This window comes from Telopea speciosissima, chromosome 1 (assembly GCF_018873765.1).
Source record: "Telopea speciosissima isolate NSW1024214 ecotype Mountain lineage chromosome 1, Tspe_v1, whole genome shotgun sequence".
Taxonomy (NCBI): domain Eukaryota; kingdom Viridiplantae; phylum Streptophyta; class Magnoliopsida; order Proteales; family Proteaceae; genus Telopea; species Telopea speciosissima.
The window spans coordinates 819119-841894 of record NC_057916.1 but is presented as its reverse complement, the minus strand read 5'-3'; the positions used below and the strand labels follow the sequence as shown (position 1 = coordinate 841894).

General features: G+C 38.8%; 1 protein-coding gene across 4 annotated transcripts; it reads right to left on the bottom strand.

The window, feature by feature from the left end:
• Positions 1–2344: 2344 nt before the first annotated feature.
• On the bottom strand, positions 2345–22305 carry LOC122665552 (putative transcription elongation factor SPT5 homolog 1). Of its 4 annotated transcripts, none has more exons than XM_043861707.1 (22): positions 21803–22298; positions 12966–13201; positions 12735–12881; positions 12500–12658; positions 12326–12409; positions 11902–11972; positions 11435–11792; positions 11165–11320; positions 10979–11076; positions 10837–10885; positions 10576–10728; positions 10342–10485; positions 10123–10213; positions 9685–9843; positions 9534–9582; positions 9359–9453; positions 9167–9245; positions 5735–5789; positions 5508–5625; positions 5258–5401; positions 2822–2922; positions 2345–2658 (listed from the first exon to the last, which is right to left on the bottom strand). In XM_043861707.1, exons 1-22 carry the CDS (start codon positions 22077–22079, stop codon positions 2419–2421), a joined length of 3063 nt encoding a protein of 1020 aa, XP_043717642.1. In that variant the 5' UTR covers positions 22080–22298; the 3' UTR covers positions 2345–2418. The 4 variants fall into 4 exon arrangements, 3 of the variants coding, with proteins under 3 accessions (XP_043717642.1, XP_043717655.1, XP_043717650.1); XM_043861720.1 differs by having other exon boundaries at positions 12966–13335; positions 21803–21938; XM_043861715.1 differs by lacking the exon at positions 10342–10485 and having other exon boundaries at positions 21803–22301.
• Between the last annotated feature and the right edge of the window lie 471 nt (positions 22306–22776).

The following is a 22776-nucleotide window of genomic DNA, read 5'->3' as shown; positions in this document are numbered from 1 at the left end:
TTTACCCTAATTGAAAAATATATGTTATTACTAAAATGTCAAAAAAAAAAAAAAAAAAAAGTAAGTTTACAAATTATTCGATACTTTGGAGTGTCAATAAGAAACGGAGAAAGTTTTCCTCCACCCGTTGAGAACAACTCATCCGTCATCTTAGGGTTCACAAATCCTTATAGGGTTTTAGTATTTTCCAAAATACCCTCCCAATGCCTTCTCCTACCTATCCCACTCCTACAGTGAATATATAGATTCTCATCCTCTATGAGTGGAGGGAAACTCGATCCATAAGAAAATCCCTTTAAAATTAACTAGTTATATCTTTTTCTTTTTTCTTTTTTCTTTTTTTGCGAAGAGGATGGGGGGGGGGGGGGGGAGTAATTTTAACTAGCTAAACTTGCTTTGCAATGAGAAGGCGAGAGGTAAACTCTACCGATAAAAACAACCAATTATGTTAGATTGGTTTAGGATTCCCTGGCTATGGAGTGATGGAGCATGGCCAGTTTAAAGAAAGACCAAGAATCAAATAAATAAGTCCTTATCTGATCTTCCACACTACATGATTATGCACACTGGCACTGGAATTATATATATATAGGTAAATCTAGTTACTCCATTTAATTGGCTACAACATTTTCAATAGCCCAAAAGCAACGTATATATATATATATATCATTGTTCCAACTCATCAATTGTATATACTTATACAGAAGCCCAGCCCATTAATATTTGTTGCCTAATTCTAATTTCTAATCCTTACTTCCAAGCCTGCTGTTAAGATTTAAAATTTTAAGCCTTGCAGGGTAGGGACAAATCTACTTTCTACACAAGGTTTTAGTTCACAGAATCGGTGCCCATATCGGTCAACACTCATATGGATATCAATATTGATAACAACATGGACCGGCTGTATCGGATTGATTTCAATAATGATACGGCTGATACGATATCAATACCTAGATCCTTGCTTACAAGTCTTCTAAAGTTATAACTCTAGTTGCCATTCAAATGTATGGAACATGACCATGGCATCTGCTTTTGCTAGCTTAAAATTTTGGAGAAAATTTTCCTTCAGCACACGGTGAAGGTTCACCAACCCATCCTAAGGTTCACAAACCCCTATAGAAAAAGGAAGGGAAGAGGCTCCTTGAAACTTATATGAATTTGTTTCTAGGAGAGAAATAATGATTAAAAAAATTATGTGCGAGGGGGTAGTGTACCATGCTTGCTCAAAGAACATTCTCCCTAAAAGGAATAAGTCAATACATGTACAGTGTTGATCTAACAATTTAAATCATGGGAACATATTGACACAATTGATCTAAAATAAGACCATCAAAACCTTCTTAAAGATCCCATTTTGTATTTTTTGAAATGGAGGGTTGGGCATGCCACTAGCTTTGGATAAGCTAACAACATACGCCAATCACAAGGCTGGACATAGGAGGGCAATAGAGTCTTTTTCAAAGAGGAAGGAAAGAAGACACATGCTAGGCACCCTGGCGTGCTAAACAAACCTAAGGGAAAATATGATTCTATCATAATGTTTTAGCATTTTAAAAGCTTTCATTTAAATCAATGGTCATTTACTTGAAATTATAGATCACAATAAACACACCGATACAAAGGATCTAAGATTGAAACATCAGAAACTTCTAAAAGCTTTTAATTGAAAAGGGGAGAAGGTTCCCTATACTGCTGAGTCTACTTTGGGGTGAAAGAGGAAACTTCCTTTGTAATCAGACAAAAATGGGACAGATATTTATGACATATCACCTCACCACTTGAACAGTGATATGTGAGTGGGTGTGTAACTTCATTTCGGAACTGGCGTTGTACAAAACTTAAAAATTAAGAATCAATCATAATATTTGAACATATTATATCATGACAAACACAATGATAACATCTATTCTACAACTAGATCATCAGAAGCATTTAATCTTGCAATTAATATGGCTAATTCTGAGATTTTATCATATATTAAACTACAATGTGTTTGCTATGCTAAAGATGCTAAAACGTTATGCCATCCAATTGAACCTTTTGAATCAAAAGCTTATGCTTTTAAAAAGTCATGTTTACCGCAATATGTTAATTACACAACCATGATTTCTCAAACTTCTAAAAATGTTGAAGCATGATAATTGATTGTATCCTTCCAATTAGAATCTTTTAGAAACCATGACGATCTGATCCTACATCGGACAGTACTTTCGTGTTTGCCACAATTTGAGATGCTAAAAGTTAATGGCACCATAATGCAGATCAAAAGTTTCTTAGTAAAAAAACAAAACAGAAACATGATGGCAAAGATGCAGGGGCCAAAAGATCTATAATACATTGATAATCATTTCTTTTTTTATTTTTTTTTATTTTTTTTTATTTTTCACCTTATAAACAATTAATTATAAAGTATTAATGTTATGCTAACTTTGCCAAAATGATCATATCCAAAATCTTAACATCCAAAGTGTCATCCACTTTAACAATCCCATCCGTGCCATCAATACCTATTAGCTTCCCAGTAGCACCACGTTGGGTACCACTCATGATCTTTATTTTATCTGATTTCCTGGGCACCACCGTCTCCATTTCATTTGGCAGTGCAGTGACCATCTCTCCATTACCAGTCGATCCAAGAGCAACCTTGCAAGAACCATCCTGACAGGACCGCAAAATGGTATTAGTAGAAAACTAATTCTTTTATAATCAACCCCAACATACTCTAATACTTATGGTAATTCAATTTGCTAAGAATGTCATTCACAATTTTACACATAAGATAATGGTACAGGTACTACGTAAAATTAACGCATGATCATACCGGAAGCACTTCGCGTACAATCCCAATGGCAGTATTTTCTCCCGATTTTCTGACATTGACCAGTACATCAGGCAGCAACCACAGCCCTTCACCCACCCCACCTGAAATTCAACTAATTGTTAAGCTGGGTATTGAAAGAAGATAAATCAAGTGATGTTACAGCAAGATTCTAACATCTGACAAAAGGCAAGCGCACACACACACACACACACACACACACGTATCAAACATTACAGAACAGTACATAGATAATAACTCCTGATCAAACATAAATTATTTAAATTGAATGTTGATAAAATAGTCCTAAAATTGGCTTGTGGATGTGATTCTCTGAAGTTTTTTACTTCTAAATCTAGACAATTTTGTATTGCATGCTTTGTACTCTTCATGTATCACTCTCTATGTTCTATCAGGAACAATCACCATTTACATACAAGATTATACATCCTCAAGTAAATATTTTTGAAAGTAAAAAAAGGGAAACCCAAGGTCAAAAGAGCAGGGCAGATGCCGGGAATGGGAAGGGGGTGAAGGACCAAAGGAAAAGCAGATATGGTTTACATCTGTGTCTTTGATAGGAAACATGATCCTCAGTATACCCCAAAACTCTCTCTGCTTCACTACGACTTGACATTTTAATATGCCCATTCCCATGCTACTTTCTTGATGGAGGGAAATGGCACTGTGCTTCCTAAATATTTCACATTAGCATCGAAATCCACACAAATCCAGTAAGGACCTGAAATTCTCCATGGAAAGAGGAAAACACATCTTGAAGGAGCTATTTTACATACATCCACTGTCCAAAAAACGTAAACCACTCAAAAGCTCAGTTAGTAACATTGTAACACGACAGAAGGTAGGAAAAAATTTTCATTTACTCATGGATTTGGAGATCATGAAACCTGTTTTAACATTGAACAATTCGCTCAACTGAATCTAGGTAAAGAAACCAGATTTCCACCTTATTTGTTTACTGTGTTATTTTTTGGATTCAAGGAAGAACCCAGGTATCTACCTACCCCAAAAAAAAAGGAAAAACAAAAAAAAAAACAAAAAGAATAAAAATCCAGACCTGATAGACCATAATAAAAATCATTTTCTCAAAGAGTGTTAACCCATCTTTTTGTTTTTTGGGTGTGATGAATTAACATCAATGATTAATCCATCAGTCTTTGTTTTTCTTCCCCTCCCCCCCTCCTTTTGACAAATAAACACCAATTTCATCAAAATAGAGAGAAATATTGATGCAGATCCTAGGGAAGAAGAGGAGGCTTTATGTGTCTGGTCTGGTTGAATACTGAACCAGTTTTTTACCCAAATTCAGTGTTCACATATGGGGAAGTTGAAATTTCCTAATTTCCAGCATGTGTGTGTGGGGGAGCGGGGGGGGGGGGTGCAATTAAATAAAGATTTGATGGCTGCAGGAATCTTATCAACAGGCAAGATTTTAGAAATTTATCTTCATCAATGAGAGCAAGCTTGTGGAGATTTGTATTTATTTGAAGGTGATATCTGCTGGAGCCCATTGGAAGAAGATTTAGGATTTGCAGTTTCCATTCTTTTATGGTTGTAATTGAGTTTATATATATGTAAGGCTGTAAGTCCCGCAGACACGATGGAATGAAATGAGTTTTGGCTTCACACTCGTTGGTGCAGTAGTGATGTTGTCCTTTTGGACTGTGGTAATGCTGTTCCAGCCCTCTTGGTGGTGATTCCAAGAGCCTGATTGGTGATGATTTCAATCAGACACTACTGTGGTGATTCCGTAGGTTGGGTTTGGTGGTGCTTCCATTCCCGCAGCCCTTCGGTGGAAAATCCAAGGTCATATCCTTTTTTGTTTCTTCTTCATATGTAAAAAAATAAAGTAAATAAAAAAGAGGCTGAAAAAAAATTTTGTAACCAATTTATGTTTGTCTCATATTACAATCCTATAGCAATTGATCTCTCGTTGTCTTTACTAGTACGAGACTGATTATGCATTAAATATACAACCCAAATTGGAGCACAGCAAAATAGAAGAAGCAGCTAAAGATATACAAGACATGACAGGATATAATCTACTCAAATATATATTAAGAGTATCCTCTTCTAGCAAGCTTATAGGCTATAGGGTGTAGCAAAAGATCTAAGCCCTGCAATAGAATGAAAAGGTCCTGGATGCTAGGAGTGTTCCAGCATGTTAGCAGGCACCCTCCATTTGAGTTGAGCCAACCTAAAGCCTGACCAGGCCTCAATTGACCAAATCTCAACCAATGAAAAAAATATATATTTAGCATTGCATTTTGTCTTTTAATCAGTACAAAAGATCCTTCTAGCTTTTTTTTTTGTGCGTGGGAAGGTAGTGGTCAACAAAATACTAATTGGATTGAAATCATAACATCGGTGCAATTTTTTAAGTGAAGAAAATGAAAGGAGAAAGGAATGAAATAACACCTATTGTTGGAGACATAATATCCAGACTACCACTTCCAGGAGTCATTGGCTGCCCTCCCGGAGTGCTAGGTAGGTATGACGCAGAACTTGGAGTCATTGGCTGCCCACCAGGAGTTGAGGGCAAGTAAGGGCTTGGAGCACTTGCTGGAAAAAAAGAGGAAAAAAGAAAGGGAACATAAGTTACAACTTACATGCAAGTGGAACTTGTTAAAATGAATTGACAAGTCTGAAATATTTTTTATTTAACTACCATATGCTGGGCTGCTTTCCCTTGGTGTTCCTGCTTCACTGAAATTACCACCAGGAGTGTTAGCCCAACCTGAACCAGGAGTTGGTGCTTCATAGGGCCGACGAGGAGGACTTCCTGGCTGAGAAAACCAGTTCTAAATTAAAATTAGATGTTCAAAATAAAATAACAAGTATCAAGCTACATTCATCACATCATGATCTAAAGCCAAAGTGTGAAACAATACTGACCTGATACTGAGGACTGGTTCCCCAGGAAGCAGGATTTCCATCTTCCCAACTTTCTCTGGTTTGTTTTCATAAAAAAAATCAAGGGGCCATATTATAATCCACTTTTTAAATCGAATTCAGATTATAAGAAAGCTACAGCATACTAGTTTTTTCCTGGTAATCTAACGTACATGAAATTTCAACAACCTATGTACAAAAAACCCAAGGAAAATTTTTTTTTTGGTAAATAAATAAATTTAAAAAAAAAACAAGGAAAATAGTAGAATCGGAAGGAATAGCAAAAACCATACATTAGTATCTACCAACAAAACATCACTTTCAGTTCAAAATGGAGAACCAAAGTACCAGACATCTGTACGGCAGCTATAAGGTCTATGGAAAGCTAGATCATGGTAAACATCTGTAACCATTTGATACAAAATGACAAATAGTAATTCTGATCTCATCTTTGTATTAGTACTATTCTCAATCCTGAAGTTGAATCGAGAAGTTTGCTCTCTGATACATCAATTAGAAGGTCTTAATCTACCTTATATCAACCAGAACATTTATTGCAGATTCATTATCTCATTCAGACGCCAAGTGCCTTATACAACTCCGAGCAATTGGGGCATGCTAATGAACTCCAGTCAATAACCAAAGATGCATTCTACATTTGCTGGCATGTGAAAACTAAAACTGAAAGCAAAAGAAGACCCAAACAAATAAGTGGAACCTTTTACATTTCTTCCAAAGAATGGGGGCACGCATCACCATAAATTAAGATAAAGCTAACACTAGAGTTCACAAACAGAACTAAGAAAAAGGCAAACTTTGGAAAAATGAAATTATATGCATAGCTTTTTGACATAAATGCCCTACTATCACCTGGGTCAATCACTGCTCAAACCAAAGAACGAAAACAAGCAACAGCACATAGGAGTATAGGGTAAGAGAAGTATATACTTCCAACAAAAAGTTCTTGTAATAAAGTCCAGGCATGATTTGTATTTTCAAAGATTGGATAAACCCCCATTAATAAAAAAAAAGGGAAAATTTCACTGACACCCCCTAAAAATATCCAATATCTCAGAAACTTACCATACTTGGTCAAAATGTCACAGACACCCCAAACGTTAAGCACAGTTAGTACCCAAAGGTGAAATATCCATTTTACCCCTTAGTTATTTAAATAAAAGGACAAAACTGTCATTTCATCTTCTTCCCTCTATGGCTGCGGCTCCGGCGACCATCACCTGCTCCGGCCGATGTCATCTCAAAACCTAAGTCGATTCTGGTTGCAGCAATCCTTATGCTGCCTATCTGCTACATTGGTCCTAGTTATTGATACTACGAAAATGAACTAGGATCCCCTTATTGCTATACTACTGTTTCTTATGAAGATTACAAGTTCTTGAAGTCAGACATTAAACATTCCTGAAGATTGTGCTTGCAGTTTCAGATTTCATCATACAGAGTTACAGATCAGAGAGAAAAAAGAAATCAAATGCTGGTTTTTCCTCCTTTTTCTCTTCGTCTTTCTTCTCCTCCTTCGTTTCCTCTTCTTTCTCTACCGGTGGTGCGGCTTCAGCTTCCGCTGGAGCTTCCGATTTCTGCTCCGGTGGTGCAGCAGTGTCGAGAGCTGGGAGTGGGACGAGAAGCTTGAGTTTCTAGTTAATGATCTGGACACCATGGCCTCTGAAATCCTTGAGCTTAACATCTACAACGATAAGAAGACAGTGAGGCAAAGTAATTTCCTCGGTAAAGTCAAGAACTCCGGTGGTGGTGTTGTGAAATTGGGATCTGAAACGCTAGTTTTTATTTTGGAAAAAGTGGGGGGTTTCTTGCTTGAAGTGGCTGAGATCTAGTGGTTTTGTCATTTTCTGCAGCTTGATTTGTGTGTTCTGCTTGTTTTGTTGTGGGGGAAACCCTAGGAGCTCCGGTTTGAGCTCAGAATGTGTGGCTTCACCGGCTTGTGGAATTAGAGGTTTGAGTGATTGGAGATTGAAGTGCAAGGGTTTCAGTTGGGCATTAGATTTCTCGTGTTGCAGACCTCAACAATGAGCTTCCGACTGCAATTATCTGCCATTCTTACAAGGCAAAGAACCAAACTTTCCGCTATTAGAATGAATTTCAGACATCTAATGGATGAGGTGGTGGCAGGGTTGCAGGGGAGCAAGAGAAGGAGGGCTGGACGGGGTGGCGGTGGTGGTGGTGGCGGCAGCGGAAGAAACAGCAGAAGGAGAAGAAGGAGAAGAAGGGGAAAAAAAAGGAATAAAAAAAAAGTATTGAATAAAAACAAGGGCAAAATTGTCTTTTTCTAAAAACTAACTTCTAACATCATTAATTCATCATTAAGGGTATTATAGGGATTTCACTGTGGTAAGGGTAATTTCGCCATTTAAAAAGAGTTGACAGATACTTAACTGCAGAGACTAACGGAGTGGACTAAATTGAAATAAATTCCTAAAAATAGGGGGTGTCTGATATTTTGACCAAGTATGGTAAGTTTCTGAGATATTGGATACTTTTAGGGAGTTTCTTGCTTGAAGCGGCTGAGATCTAGTGGTTTCGTCATTTTCTGCAGCTTGATTTGTGTGTTCTGCTTGTTTTGTTGTGGGGGAAACCCTAGGAGCTCCGGTTTGAGCTCAGAATGTGTGGCTTCACCGGCTTGTGGAATTAGAGGCTTGAGTGATTGGAGATTGAAGTGCAAGGGTTTCAGTTGGGCATTAGATTTCTCGTGTTGCAGACCTCAACAATGAGCTTCCGACTGCAATTATCTGCCATTCTTACAAGGCAAAGAACCAAACTTTCTGCTATTAGAATGAATTTCAGACATCTAATGGATGAGGTGGTGGCGGGGTTGCAGGGGAGCAAGAGAAGGAGGGCTGGAGGGGGTGGTGGCGGCAGCGGAAGAAACAGCAGAAGGAGAAGAAGGAGAAGAAGAAGGGGAGAAAAAAGGAATAAAAAAAAAGTATTGAATAAAAACAAGGGCAAAATTGTCTTTTTCTAAAAACTAACTTCTAACATCATTAATTCATCATTAAGGGTATTATAGGGATTTCACTGTGGTAAGGGTAATTTCGCCATTTAAAAAGAGTTAACAGATACTTAACTGCAGAGACTAACGGAGTGGACTAAATTGAAATAAATTCATAAAAATAGGGGGTGTCTGACATTTTGACCAAGTATGGTAAGTTTCTGAGATATTGGATACTTTTAGGGGGTGTCCATGAAATTTTCCCTAAAAAAAATGCATGTTGAGTTGGAAAACTTGAAATTTTGATATATAAACTCCCAAGTACTTATTCAAAGAGGGGGGGAGGGGGGAGGAGCAGCATCCAAAATTATTCCAAACTAGAAGAGGGTATCCAAATATCCAATCCACATATACTGAAACTGTTTGTCAATAACAGAAAAATTCTTAAACCCAGAAATGGTTCATAGATAAACCTTGCTGGACTCATTGGCGCATAAGGATTCCAAGCTCGATCCCTCATAGGCGTTCTCATGCCATCATGTATCGGTGTAGCTGAACAAAAATGTTACAACGATATAGTTAAATCCTAGCCAACATTACCATTAGATTGAACGTTCACAAAAGACTAAAGGGGGAGAGAGCATTATATTCTAAAAGTAACATACCCCCTGGATCTCTCATAGGAGTCATATATGGATGTAGTGGAGTACGTGATGGATGCATGGGCGTCTCACTTCCCAGACCATACCGAGATGTTTCACTAGCAAAACAGGAAACAGTTAGAAAAGCTTAGCTTCCAATCCAAAGCACAACAAACAAGGGTGAGAATAGATCATTTACCGGAAGGGAGTTGAAACAGTGGCAGTATCAGAAATCTGATCACGGTTAACTGCACAAACAACAAAAACAATTATTTGCCAGACAATTGAGCAACCAAGACCAAATATACAACAATATACAAGCAGCACTCCATTAACCAAATGAAACTTGCCTGTAACAACTTTCATTTGTGATTCCAATTCAATCCGGACTGATTGACCCTTGACATCTACCACACGCCCACGGTACCCCTTAAAGGGTCCTAACCGAATTTTAATAGTACTACCCACCAGAGAATCATGTCCTCTACCACCTCTGTGTCTTCCTCCAGCTGCACCACAGTTTATAGAAGTTAGAACAAAAAATAATTAAATAAATATATATATAACTCTTCTGTAAATGAACCATATCTAAGAATGCCAATTGGAGGAGACTATCATATTTAAGTGCAGAGTATGAACAACTTACACACAGATCAACAAAGCAGTAACATAGGTGGTCCATCCATCTCTAAAATATAGATAGATGGACCTGAAGACAGACAGACATACATACATAGCATGATAAGGAATCCTAGAAAAGATCGATATATATATATTAGAAAACATACAGTCTAATGGAGATCCTCTCGGTGGTCTTCTAGGGGACTGGGTGACATGAGGTGAAGCTCTGAGACCCGCAAATCTTGACAGGGAATCATTCTGCAAAAGCAATCATCTAGGAATTAGCTGCAAGAAACCTACTATTCTCAGAGACAAGATGACAAAAGAAGAATACCCAGTTACCCACTGGCTGAAGAACTGGAACTGGCAAAGCTGAAATAACCTACATTTCTGTTGCTGTTGCCACGAGATCCACCAACAACTACACAAGACTGAGACTTAGCACAGATATAACCAGCATGTTCAAGGTGATGGCGATCATAAATGAACAAAATTCCTCTATATATGTGTTCCACAGGACCTTGCTTTCCCTAAGAATGATGATATGAAAAAGAAAAAAAAATTAGTTCCAAACAAGGTAACAAGTAAAAAAGATGACGAAAGACAGGAGAGAAACTCACTTTGCAAGGACCCTCCACAATCTTTACAACATCTTTCACAGACATAGTATTCTTAGAGTGATCTTGAGCATTAAATTTCCTCTCAATTTTGCTTTTGATCTCTCTTAACTTAACAAGAACAACCTCAGGTCTCTCTGGCACTCCCTTAAGCACCTGAAAAAGAAACAGTACACCTGAGCTAATTCCCACCCTTTTTTCCCCTGCAAGGTAATTGGGTAGACGAAAGTCAAACTACTCACTATAAAATAATGTGTTTTTTACCTGGAAAGCTTCACTTTCTACACGTATAATTACACCGAAGCTCATATTACTGCACCAAATTTGATAAAAAATAAAATAAGCAACCAAATAGCATATACATAAGATATCTATAAAAGAAATCTGATGAAAAATTTGCACTTACTCAAGCAGCACAAGATCATGTAACTCATAGTCCCCAATTTTCGTAACACCAGCAGATACTTCAGAACTTTCTACAACATTGTCTGCAAATACACGGATCTGATCACAAGAGACAGAAAGTTGCCACAATAAGAAACTACCCTCCAATTTCAGCATTTCTTTTTCGAAGCTACAGAGCAGCACTTACATCTTCCTTGGTTGTATCTGAAACAATGTAAAGGACATGGCCTTCAACCTTAACAACCATACCAGTTGCACCTTCATGAGCACCAGAAATAACTTTCACATGATCCCCTGGTTCGAAATACTTGCAAAGTTCTTTCTCATTAACAGCAAGAGTTTTCTGCAGAATCCAAATATTACAGGGGTCATATATTTTCACGATAGATGTTCTTTATATGCAGATATATGGGCCTAGCACATGGACTTCAAGCAAGAATAAATATATTCTAGTTACCGGCAAGCCCTTCATTTTTGGTCTAATATGGACATTTTCTTCATCTACTTTCTCCACCCATCCCATCAGATTCTTCAGATCTCCCTTCACCACAATGACTGCATCCCCCTTCATGAAATGGCCTTTCTTTCTGTTTGCGAATAAAGTAGACAAACCACTCGTATCGCCATCTCCATCTTCCCCTGGCTTCCGAAATTTCTCAAGTTCATCAAAAGTTGGGTGGATGTTCTGAGAGCTAATTGATTTCATCGATACTGTTTTATATAGGAAACCATCCTTAAACATCATGCCATCAATATTCTCAAAGTAAGCACCAGTGGCTGCATCTCTCCTACGCTCAACACGGATATGCATCTCTCTGAATACATCAAGCACAAAAAGTAACCAGGGTTAGCAAGAAATAGAAGTTCTGGAAAAAAAAAAAAGTGATAAAGCTGCACTGATATAAGAACAAGAAGCAATACTACCTTGCCTCCTCTATATTCATAAAACGTGGAGGAGGCACAAATGCCTTCTTCTTCACAACTTCCCTACCTTCCTGAAAGAACATGAAAATGGGATTATGGTTACTCAAGAATTGAGACATCAGCCAAAAAAAATGAATCATCATCTTTATTGAAGATATAATAAAATCAAATAAATTTAGTTTTTATTAAATGAAAGTAAACAAAAATCATTACAATGAAAGAGAGAGATAACAGAAAGCCCTCTTTTGCCTAAAATGTGTCTTCTTTTTTAATATTTTTTCTAAGCATGAAGTCATACGCAGAGGTAGATAACATAAAACTGAAATCATAAACCTAATAAGCCAAGCTATTTTCCCAAAAATGGGGAAATAATTTTTTGGAATGCACATAATTATTACTAACAAGGGAAAAAAATAATAAATACCAATTTATTAGCAAGAGCCTGTAAATCAATCCTCGGAATTAGTTTCACTGTTACTCTCTGCCTCACATTGTCCACATCCACGACCTTGGCACATAAAAATTTGGAATTAGCAGAAATTAGTCGAAATAAAATATGCAACAACATCATAGAAATGAAAATGAAGAACGACAATACTTTTGCAAGGTCTCCTTTATACGTTCCAATCTTCATTCGGACCCACGCATCTCTAGAAAGATCTACAGATTTGCTTTCAACTGAGAGTACAGCAGTCATTTCTTTTATAGGAACAAGCATCACTTTTTGTGAATAGATATTTCGCAGACCCTTGCAAGCCTGAAGCAGGAGTAAGTAAGTACAAAACCAGATTTTTCTTAAGAGTACATAATAAACATGAATCAGTTATTCATACCTCCCTAACATGGCTTTCTTTGTCCGCTTCCACATATATATAGTTCTTAAGATGATCAAGGGCAATTGCGGACCTAATCTGCAATTCAGATCCTTTATCAATGTACTTCTGCATTAGGCAGACAGCTGCCTCTCGCTCATGACCAATCTGAAACATGCAGACAAATTGTTAAAAGAAGAATCCACCACGAAAACATAAATAAAATGCACAGATGATGGAAAACCATCATACCAAACACTTAATCATCCATAATTTAGAATCCTTGATGGATGGCAGGAGAGCCTGCTGCTCAACGTCCGTGGCCTCCTCATCATAGTCAGTGTGACTTGATCTGGCATATCTTGCCTGAATTCTTCTCTCAAGAGCTTCAAAATCTTCTTGTTCATCCTCGGCAGGCAAAGGACGACGATGTATCCTCCTCGCATCTTCTTCTTCAGGTAAGTCAGCCCCACCATCTACTATGAAGTCTGCATTCAAGTTCTTGAATCCATCAGCAACCCATAAAAAGTGCAGGCTAAGGGCAAACTTTTAAGTAGTAATGTGAGGTATTGAAACCAACAGTATGTGGCACCATTAAGAGCTAGAGAAAGTTAATGCAATCCTGGGTTCCAAAACCCTTAAATTTGGATCACTATGGGCACAAAATTGAGAAATAACTCAAGTTGAACAAGTAGTGGCAGTTCCGTAAATATTTAGAGCAGTTTGGGACCTCTTTTTTTATTGGTGCGAAGTGTAGGGACCTCTTTGGGCAAGAAAAGAGCCAGGGACACAAAGGTAATAAGGGAAAATTTCATCCCCCCCCTGTACTTTGCCCCAATTATAAAGTCCTCCTCTCTATTTTCAACTATTACACCCATACCCCCTCTTGGAAAAATTCATCCCCATCCCCTGTACTTTGCCCCAATTATGAAGTTCTCCCCTCTATTTTTTATTATTACACCCATACCCCCTCTGGGTGTTCTCTTCAAGCACCGTTGTACCCCATCACACCCTTCACTGTGCACCCCACTGCCCCACCACCGCTGCACAACTTGATGCAACCTCCAATAAAGGGAGCCCCATGTCCTCCCACTCCCAACACCTAGTCTACAAGCTTTCTGCCACCAGCACTTGGCTCTCCCAACTGGAGAAGCGCTCCCATGTGATCTGCTCCTTCGATGCTGAGACTAAGACCTAGGGACCCACTTTCAATCTGATCTTGAGCACCAACACACCTGTGTCTTAAAAGTAATCTGCAGATTCAAAAACTTGACCACAGAACCCCTCTTCCCGAACCATGTATTTCAACCTTAAACCAATAACATCCCACAAAATCCACTCAATTAACCATGAGAAAATTTCAGCTATCAGCGTAAAACCCACCGTCATAGAGAAACGCTTGGCAATTCAGAAGAAATCCACCCCCTTCAATCACGAGTTCAGCTCGACTGCCAGGAGCCAACCTTCTTCACTTTCCCTCATTCCTCTGTCTATATCTCTTTTTTAAATTCTGTCTTTCACTTTTTTTTATTCAACAATGAATCCCTCCAATTTTCAATCTTTATGATCCTTTACTCAACCTTTTATTTTTTTATTCACCCTTCCCTGCAACTCAAATCTTTAACATTTCTTCTTCGTTTTTCACAAAGGGATTGCAGGGAGGGAGGGAGGGAGTAGGGAAAGGCTGGGTTGTAGCAGCGTGGAAGGATTATCAAACGGGATCATCTTCTCCAAGAAAACCCTAGGAAGAGAAGAAGACAGCACTCACTTGCCTTCAATGAATAAGTGTAGGCCAAACCAGAGGACCTGCAGGGCATAGTGCTCTGGGAAGTCGATCAGGTCACTTACGAGTGTAGAAAGATCGGAGAGATGCCACCGGAACTGGGGTTGGAGGTGGGGTCACCACTGGTGGTGGCAAAGCGGGAGTGGCAACTGGAGCTGGAACAGTCGATGTTGGTGGAGCAGCCTTGGGAGCTTGCACTGGCAGAGCTGAAACCACCATCAGTGGTGCTGCTGTTGGTGTTGCTATTGGGGCTGGGGTTTTGGATGTGGTCGGCGCAGTTGCAGCAGCGGGTGGTGATGAAACTGGTGCGACCGGAGTAGTTGGTGGTGCCAGTGTGGTAGTTGGCACCGCCGCCGTGGCTTGATCGCCGACACCGACCACGGCAATGCAGATGAAGATCAGAGCACAGACCCTGCTCTTTCTTTATCCAAAGATGTGATCTCTGGCCAGAAAGAGGCAACGGAGCAAATGGAAGAGATTACAGAGAAAGAATCAAAGTAAGAACAAAGATGGAAGCAGCGAGGGTGAGCTTTAATAGAGAACATTACTCTACAGAGACACAGTGTGTGTGTGTGTATGAGAGAGAGAGAGAGAGAGAGAGAGAGGATTGTCTGAGCCTCTGAGGAAGGTTAGGTCTTAGGGTCCCACACGGGATTAACAACCAAAACATGGCCATGAGAGAGCATATGGGGTGTCTGCGTCATTAGGCCAAAATGCAAGGGTGTCCGTGAAATTTTCCCTAATAAATAAATATCAAATGACAAAACAACCCCTAAAAAAGGGAAATTTGGCTAAATATCCCTTTTGGTACAAAACCCATGTTTTGACCTGGTACACCTTGGTCGGGCTTCCAGACTGAGTCAAGCTGGTCCACCCATGAGTGGGGTACTGAATCAAAAGTTCTTTGGAGTAAAAGCAGTAAACAAACAGCATGCATGAATTGAACAAATTGCCATGCACCCAAGGATTGCAGGAAGCACAAGCCAAATATGAAATAGCAATGATGCATGCAGTATGCATTATAGTTGTCAAGGCGTCGCCTAGGCGTCCAGGTGCCTTGGTAGCCTTGTTGACACCCCTTGATTTTGGACCCTCTCCACTGCCTTGGGTCGCCTAGACGCCGTGAAAATTATGATACAATAGGGGGAATAAAGGTAAAAAAAGAGAAATTATTGAAAAAGAACCATGTGTAACTCTTTGCCATCAAATGAAAGAGCTGCCATGAGAACTTATCAGGACAGGCTGTTCTGGATCACTTTGCCCCTGAAAGTTAGAAGAAAGCTTTACAATGTAGCACCATTCCCACCAATAAATCAAGAAAGAGCATCAAAAAAAAAAAGGCGTACCCAGTGCACGAGGCTCCTACCACTGCAGGGTCTGGGGAGGGTCATAATGTACGCAGCCTTACCCTAATTTCGCAGAGAGGCTGTTTCCAGACTTGAACCTGTGACCACCATAGTTGTCACGTCTTCATGGCGATCCAAGTCGGTGGAGGGGTGTCTAATCAATATATCGACATGTCGCCCGCCATGGCAACGGCGACCATGTTTTATATTTTATTTTCCCTATTTTGAATGTCATTTAGTATGCTATAATATATACCCTATAACAGCAAAAATCAACATGAAAGTGTACTACTAATCTACTATGGTATAATTCATGAAAGTGTAATATCCATTAGTGTATATGAATTATGAAATCATGGATTAGCCTATCAAATATAAAATACTTTGACTGTGTATGGCTGTGTGCAAGGGAAGAAGAAAGAAAGCAAAAAAAACTGCTGTTGGGTGTTGCTTTACCAAACAAATAAAATACAACAGCCATGTGTATTTGGCTGTGTCACATGAAAAAATTACCAATACCCTCCCTCTCTGTCTCTGTGTGTGTGTGTGTGTGGCTGTGTGCAAGGGAAGAAGAAAGAAAGAAAGATAAAAAATAAAAAAATAAAAAAATAAAAAATAAAAAAAACCCCTCTGTGACTGTGTGCAAGCCAGCAAGGCCTGTGAATAAATGAATATTAACTATAAAAAAAAAAAAGGAGAAGAGGAATCGCCGGAAGTGAAGGAGTAGTGAGAAGAAGAACTGAAAAAGCAATGAGAGGAGAAGAGGAACTGAAGAAGAAGAAGAACTGAAGGAGTGAGAAACCCCCTCTCTGTCTCTCGCTGGAGTCGCTGAGTGTGTGTGTGCGTCAGTGAGTGAGAAGAAGAACTGAAAGAGAGAGTTGCCCGAGGACTGGGAGGAGAAGCAGAAGAAGAACCACCAAATAAAAAAAAATAAACAACTACTTAACTGCTTGAAGAGGTTGGCGGAGCTGGGAGCACTCGACGGAGCCGAGGAAAGAGGCCGACAGCCGTTCGAAGAAGTGAAGAAGAACTGCGTCTCTCTATCTCACGAATCTCTCCTCTGTCTCTCTTTTTCGATTTCTATTTCTTCCAAGAGAGTTAGGGTATAGTCAATACTACTCAATAGTGTATTGTTTAAAGTTTTTTAATTTTTTTATGTTAATGTGTATTGCAGGTGTAACTTGAAAAGTTGCACCTGCAATACACATTAAGGAAAAGGCATTATCTTTTAAATGGTTAAAAAAAATTAATTATTAAAAACTTTAGTTTTATACACAATCAAAAATATTGGCCGATATGGCCATATATCGTGGTATGGTGTCCATGTCGGCGCCATGGAGGCCATATCGGTCAATAATCTTACATAACCCATATCAACCAACGATATGTACCCAACTCCAGTGATATGACGCCATGACAACTATGGTGACCACTTGGCCACAATGGAGAAACCACACCGTTGCACCAAGGCCCGCCCTCTGAAGAAAGAGCATCAATATACCTTAAACTACAAAACATTGAAAAGTACTTTAGCTTCCAAAAAAGAGGCTACAAAACAAACTGAGAAGTACAAATTCCCAGCCAACCACCATATACCATCCCTCTAGAGTATGGTTAGAGGGACATGCGCAGTATTTCCTTTGCAACTGAGACTGAATATCACTTTAATCACTTTAGAACATAAAGGCCCTCCAGTGAAACTCTAATCTCGGATTTCTTGACATCAGAAGCTCAAGTAGGACCCTCGGCAATTATCTCAAGCCTCCTTTACCATTCCAAATTAAACATCATGTACCGGTCATTACTAGACAAGTGAAATATAGAAATGTTCAAAAGGATACTAGACAAACACAAATGAAACAAATGAGAGCTTGAAAATACCTGCTCAGAACTTCAAAACCCCACTAATGAAACCATAAACTCAAAAAATCAGATTATGTACCTCTTGAGCTCAAGACTTAATGATGCAGATCCTAGCCTCCTCGAATTGAAGAAGCCACCCTAAGCCTAGGGTTTTAGTAGGAGCCTTAGTTTAGTTTATTTTAATTCTATACTTAGTTTTTATTTTGTGTTTTTAATTGAACCGGTTTAAATTGGTTGCATCCAATTGGTTCAATTGGTCTAATTTAAGTGAAGTGATCCTATTGGCTAAGGGGTTCTTATATCCTATTGGCTAGTAGGGAATCTTCTTTTATTTTAAGTAGTTTAAGTTGTTTTTAAGTCATTAGGACTCTATTTTGAGTCTATTTCAGTTTCCTAGTCAGTTTAAGTTAGCTAATAGGTTAAGGATTGGGTTAGGCCATTCTTTTTTAGTGTCTAAGTCTAATTTTGAGTCTTTTATATAAGGTTCTAAGGGGGCCAAGTATTGAACACGAATTTTGATTAATAAAAACTCAGTTTTATGTTTGCTGCCTTTGTTGCTGCCTTTGCTCCATCATAAGTGTGCCTTGTGAGTAATATCAAGGTTGCCTTGTGTGTAATATCAAGGTGAAGGGATTAGTGGACTCCGATTGACTCCTTGCATCTTGTAGATCGGGAGGTCCTTCTTCTTATTCAATCGAACTTCTTCAAGCTGCTGCTGCTGCTGCCTTTGAAGGAGATCAAACCAGTAAGTAATTTTAATTTCCTGCATATATCCTTCCCTTCTTCATCCTCTAACCTAATCCACACACCCCTCCATCCATCAAACCCTAGCCTCCATTAAACCTGCAACTCCTATCTCAACTAGGACTCCCTCATAACTCCAGATTTAGCCATCAATTTTGAACCCTACTTCCAGCCTATATCCCCCACACCTCTCCCTACACTCGACCTTAAACCAAGCCCTTAGTCTCCACTCCAACCCCTCCATTCCTTCACTCCATTAAAGCCCAAAACCTGCAACACAATTCTGTCCAGAATTGCAGAATTTTATAACCTTCCCAAATCTAATTATTTTTATCCCATAGTAACCCCCCCTAGACCTGCATATTAAAACCATATAAGACCTATTCCCAAATTCCCATCCTAAACCCTAGAATTAACCTAAATCCTACTCCTGTCCATTCGAACCAGCAACCCCTTTTGCGATTGATCCTGTTGTCTGGCTCCTAGTAGGTCTCCTACCTATCTAGGACTACATCACTTAACAAGATGCCAAGAACTACTTCAGAACGACTAGAGGGCATCTTCAGCCAGTTGAACTGAATCTAACTTCAAATTTGAAAGCCTTCTTATGAAACTGTAAATACTAGTATTCATTGACATCAGAAACTCAAGGAGAACCTAACAAATTTTTCTTAGTCTCTATTGCTATTCAAACCTATCCATTCTACAGCAGCCACGCTCAATACGGTGGGGAAGAGTCAGAGGAAATAGAAAATGAGAAATAGACAACTCCTTTTTTCTCCCTCCCCAACCCCATTGATTTTTTTTATTTTTATTTTTTTTTTGGGGGGGGGGGGGGAGGGTGGGTGATGCAGCCAGTCAGTCCAAATTCCAAACATTTGAAAAGGCTTGAGAACTAGATAGAAATTGAAGTTGGAAGAGACTCAACTAAGGCTCTCTTTGGCTGGATTTCAATTTCATGGAGCTACTTCAATTTCCCAGGCTGTTCGATATGATCCGCACCCAATTTCAAAAAAATTGAAATCATGTTGAATAAAAATCTTGAAACAGTTGGGGGACTAATTGACTATTTCACAATTTACAACCCCCCCCCCCTTTTCTTTTTTTCTTTTTTTTTGGGGGGGGGGGAGAGGGGGTTGAAGCAGCCAGTCAGTCCAAATTCCAGATGAGGACCAATTTGTGTACCTCTAACAGATGCAGGAACAATTTCTTTGAGCGGGCTAAACCCGTTGAGGGACCCATATGAAGACGAACCGGGTCCAAGTGGTTTTTAGGTTCAGTAGGATATTTAGGATTTATTTTATTTGGGAAATATATGTAATCTTTTATTTTGGATAGCTATTAGACATGTAGGGAAATTTCCAATTTAAGTTTTATTGAGTTTCTATTTTAGTTAGTCTATGTTTTAGGAACTAATTAGGAGTCATTATTTTGGGTCCAATAAATAGATGTGTAACCAACAATTGAAGCAGATTTGATGAATTGATTTAATTGAATTGTTTATGGTACCGGTATGGTGAAGCTAGCAATGGTTGTGTGACCATCTCTTCCCCACCTCCACCCCTTCTATGTGCGATTTCTCTCCCCTCCTTGTCAATCTGTTATTTTCTTCTTTCCTTGTTCTTTATCCTTTTTTGTGCCTTTGCCTATTCTGTTTTGCTCTTTGGTCCTGCCATGGGCGACACTTGCAGCCCTATTCATCATAATGTAGTCCTAGATTGGTATATAATCCAACTAGGAGCCAATAACCAGGATCTGCAATGCATTGGTAAATCTGTTAGGTCAAAATTAGGGTTTTTGGTCAAATTAGGCTAAGTTTATGTAGGGGAATCTAACAATGAAGGTTACGTTAAGTTTTAATGGGGGAAAGCATGCTGGAATTGAATTGCAGCAATTTAGGGTTAGGTTTCTGGGATTCTGGAAAGAGAATAATGATGGAATCTAGGGTTTAGGGTTGTCTGTTGGGGCTATAACCAAGATCGAGTTTTCCACTAGGTGTGAGGGAGATTTGGTCCAAGTTTGGGTGGATTTTGATGGCTGGTTTGGCCTGTCGAGGTTCTAGGGTTTGTGGATGATGTCCAGAGATGGGGGAACGGCTAGGATTTGGTGGATTGTTGGTTTAGAAGAAGAGTGGGGTTGGGAATGATTCAAGTTGCTGTTGTTGAAGAACTCCTTGAACAGCAGCTGAATAGTGGAAGATGACCTGGAGCTGTTGGAGAGAATATCCAGCAACTAGAAAGTGGCTTCAAGAGATCGAGTAGGGCAGAGTTGGGGGTTGTTGAAGAATTCGGCAGAAGGGGATGGAAATTAAGTAGTCATCTCCAGATTCAGCAATACTCAAAAAAAAAAAAAACTTTGTATCTATTCAATCATGGGCTCAACTGCGAAATTACACTATATTTATAGCCACAATGACTGGACATAGAAATTAAAATCAAACTCAAACTAGGATTCCCAACTAGGATTCAAAGCTAAAACCCAATTAGGATTACAACTCTAAATAGAACTCAAATAAAAGATTTAAGTAAAATTAAATAAATTCTAAACCTAATCCCACGATTTAGTGCTGGTGTAGGGGAAATCCCTACACCTACACTACTGCCTGTGAAGAAAAGAATCACTACAACTGTGGCTGGTTTTAGACAGCCGATCTACATCACATCACCTACGAACTCCCTGGATAATGGTTCTTTCAGCCTAAGATTTTAGGTGTGAAAGTGTCCACCCTAGGGCAACTCGAACCCTTGAATATCATTCTAAAATCCCTCTTTTTAGGCATGAAAGTGTCCACCCTATGATTATTCATATTTTATTTAATATTATGCTCATTAATATTTTATTTTTTTAATTATTATTTTTTAGTTTTATTTTTATTATTATCATCATTCTTATTATTTTTATTATTGTTATTATCATCATCAGCATTATCATTATTATCATTACTATAAATAGAGAGAATCTATTCTTAAAATTAAACTACCAAATGGATTTCTTATTCTTGAAATATTTTCAATAGATGCAACCAAACAATTTCAATTTCTTGACCAAAAACTATTTGTTGACATATTTAAAGAAATCAATCTGAAATTGAAATAGAAATCTAACCAAAGAGACACTAAGCATTGGCCATTAGACGAGTTTCAAACTTCTACGCCTCAAAATGCAACCACAATCATGAATGAACTAATCACTCTCCTAAATTTACCTTTAAGTTACTGAATGCATGCTTTAACAAACTAAATAGCCAGTTCTATAAATTCAGGAAACCCTTTTGAGGGGGAAGAAAGGAAATGGGAAACCAAAAAAAACAAGTAACCCATAGCACATAAAGATAAAAAACACAAAGAACATACCATCATCCTCAGCTTCCTCCTCCTCTTCATCATCACTATCAACAGCAGCTTCAAGATCCAAGAACTCTGACCCAGCTTTCCTATGCTTACGGCCACCACGATGATCATCGTACTCGTCCTCTTCATCCTCTTCTTCCTCCTCCTCGTCCTCAATAGCTGCATCATCAATAAAATCAGATCTTCGACGCTTCTTGCCATGATCACCATCATATTCGTCTTCTTCGTCTTCCTCCTCTTCCTCAGGGTCAAGGTCATCGTCGACTCTCCTACGAGGCATGGTTGAAGTACTTTTACTCGGTGTTCTTCTATTATCTGGGCTCGATCTAAGATTCGAATCTTAATTCACCTGAAAAAAAAAAAGCAGTTGCAGAATCAAAACAGAGAGAACCCTAATTAAAGTCCACTTGATACCGCTTCAGAAAAGACAAAGATGAAGATGGAGAGAGAATGGAAAGAAGAGTGTGTTTTTCAATCGGGGTTCCAGATCCTCTAAAGCCCGCATCCCATACGACAAAGGTTGCGGTACTTTTTATTTGGCCATGTCCAAAACTATGGACCCCACAATCTAACGTTACCAATAAACCTTCACAAAAGTAACAACTCTTACAGCATTTCTTTTTTTCTGAGTTCCCCTGTCCTCAGGTGTAACTGAACAAGAAAACAAATTGATGCAGTTATGCGTAGGAATTAGGATTTATTTGAGTTAAAAAATTGTAATTTCCTTTTTTTTATTTTATTCTTGATAGAGTCCTACGTAGAGTTAGAAGTAGAGTTTTATTCGGTTCGAGTCCCAGATAGAGTTAAACTCTATTCAGTTTCAAAATAGGAATAGGATTTTTTTTTCCTTCTAAGAGGTCATGTACTCCCATTGATTGAATATGGAGATTGGAATGAAATTTAAATTGAGTTTACCTGCTGACTGCTGTTGAAGCGCGACTGTTCATTCTTTTTATCTTCTCTGATCGATCGCTGTC

Coding starts and splice junctions, on each gene's coding strand:
- LOC122665552 (XM_043861707.1), bottom strand. CDS start 22,079: ATGCCTCGTAGGAGAGTCGACGATGACCTTGACCCTGAGGAAGAGGAG. Junction 11,077..11,164: donor CAGATACAACCAAGGAAGAT/GTAAGTGCTGCT, acceptor TCTTGTGATCAG/ATCCGTGTATTTGCAGACAA. Junction 5,626..5,734: donor GAACCAGTCCTCAGTATCAG/GTCAGTATTGTT, acceptor TGGTTTTCTCAG/CCAGGAAGTCCTCCTCGTCG.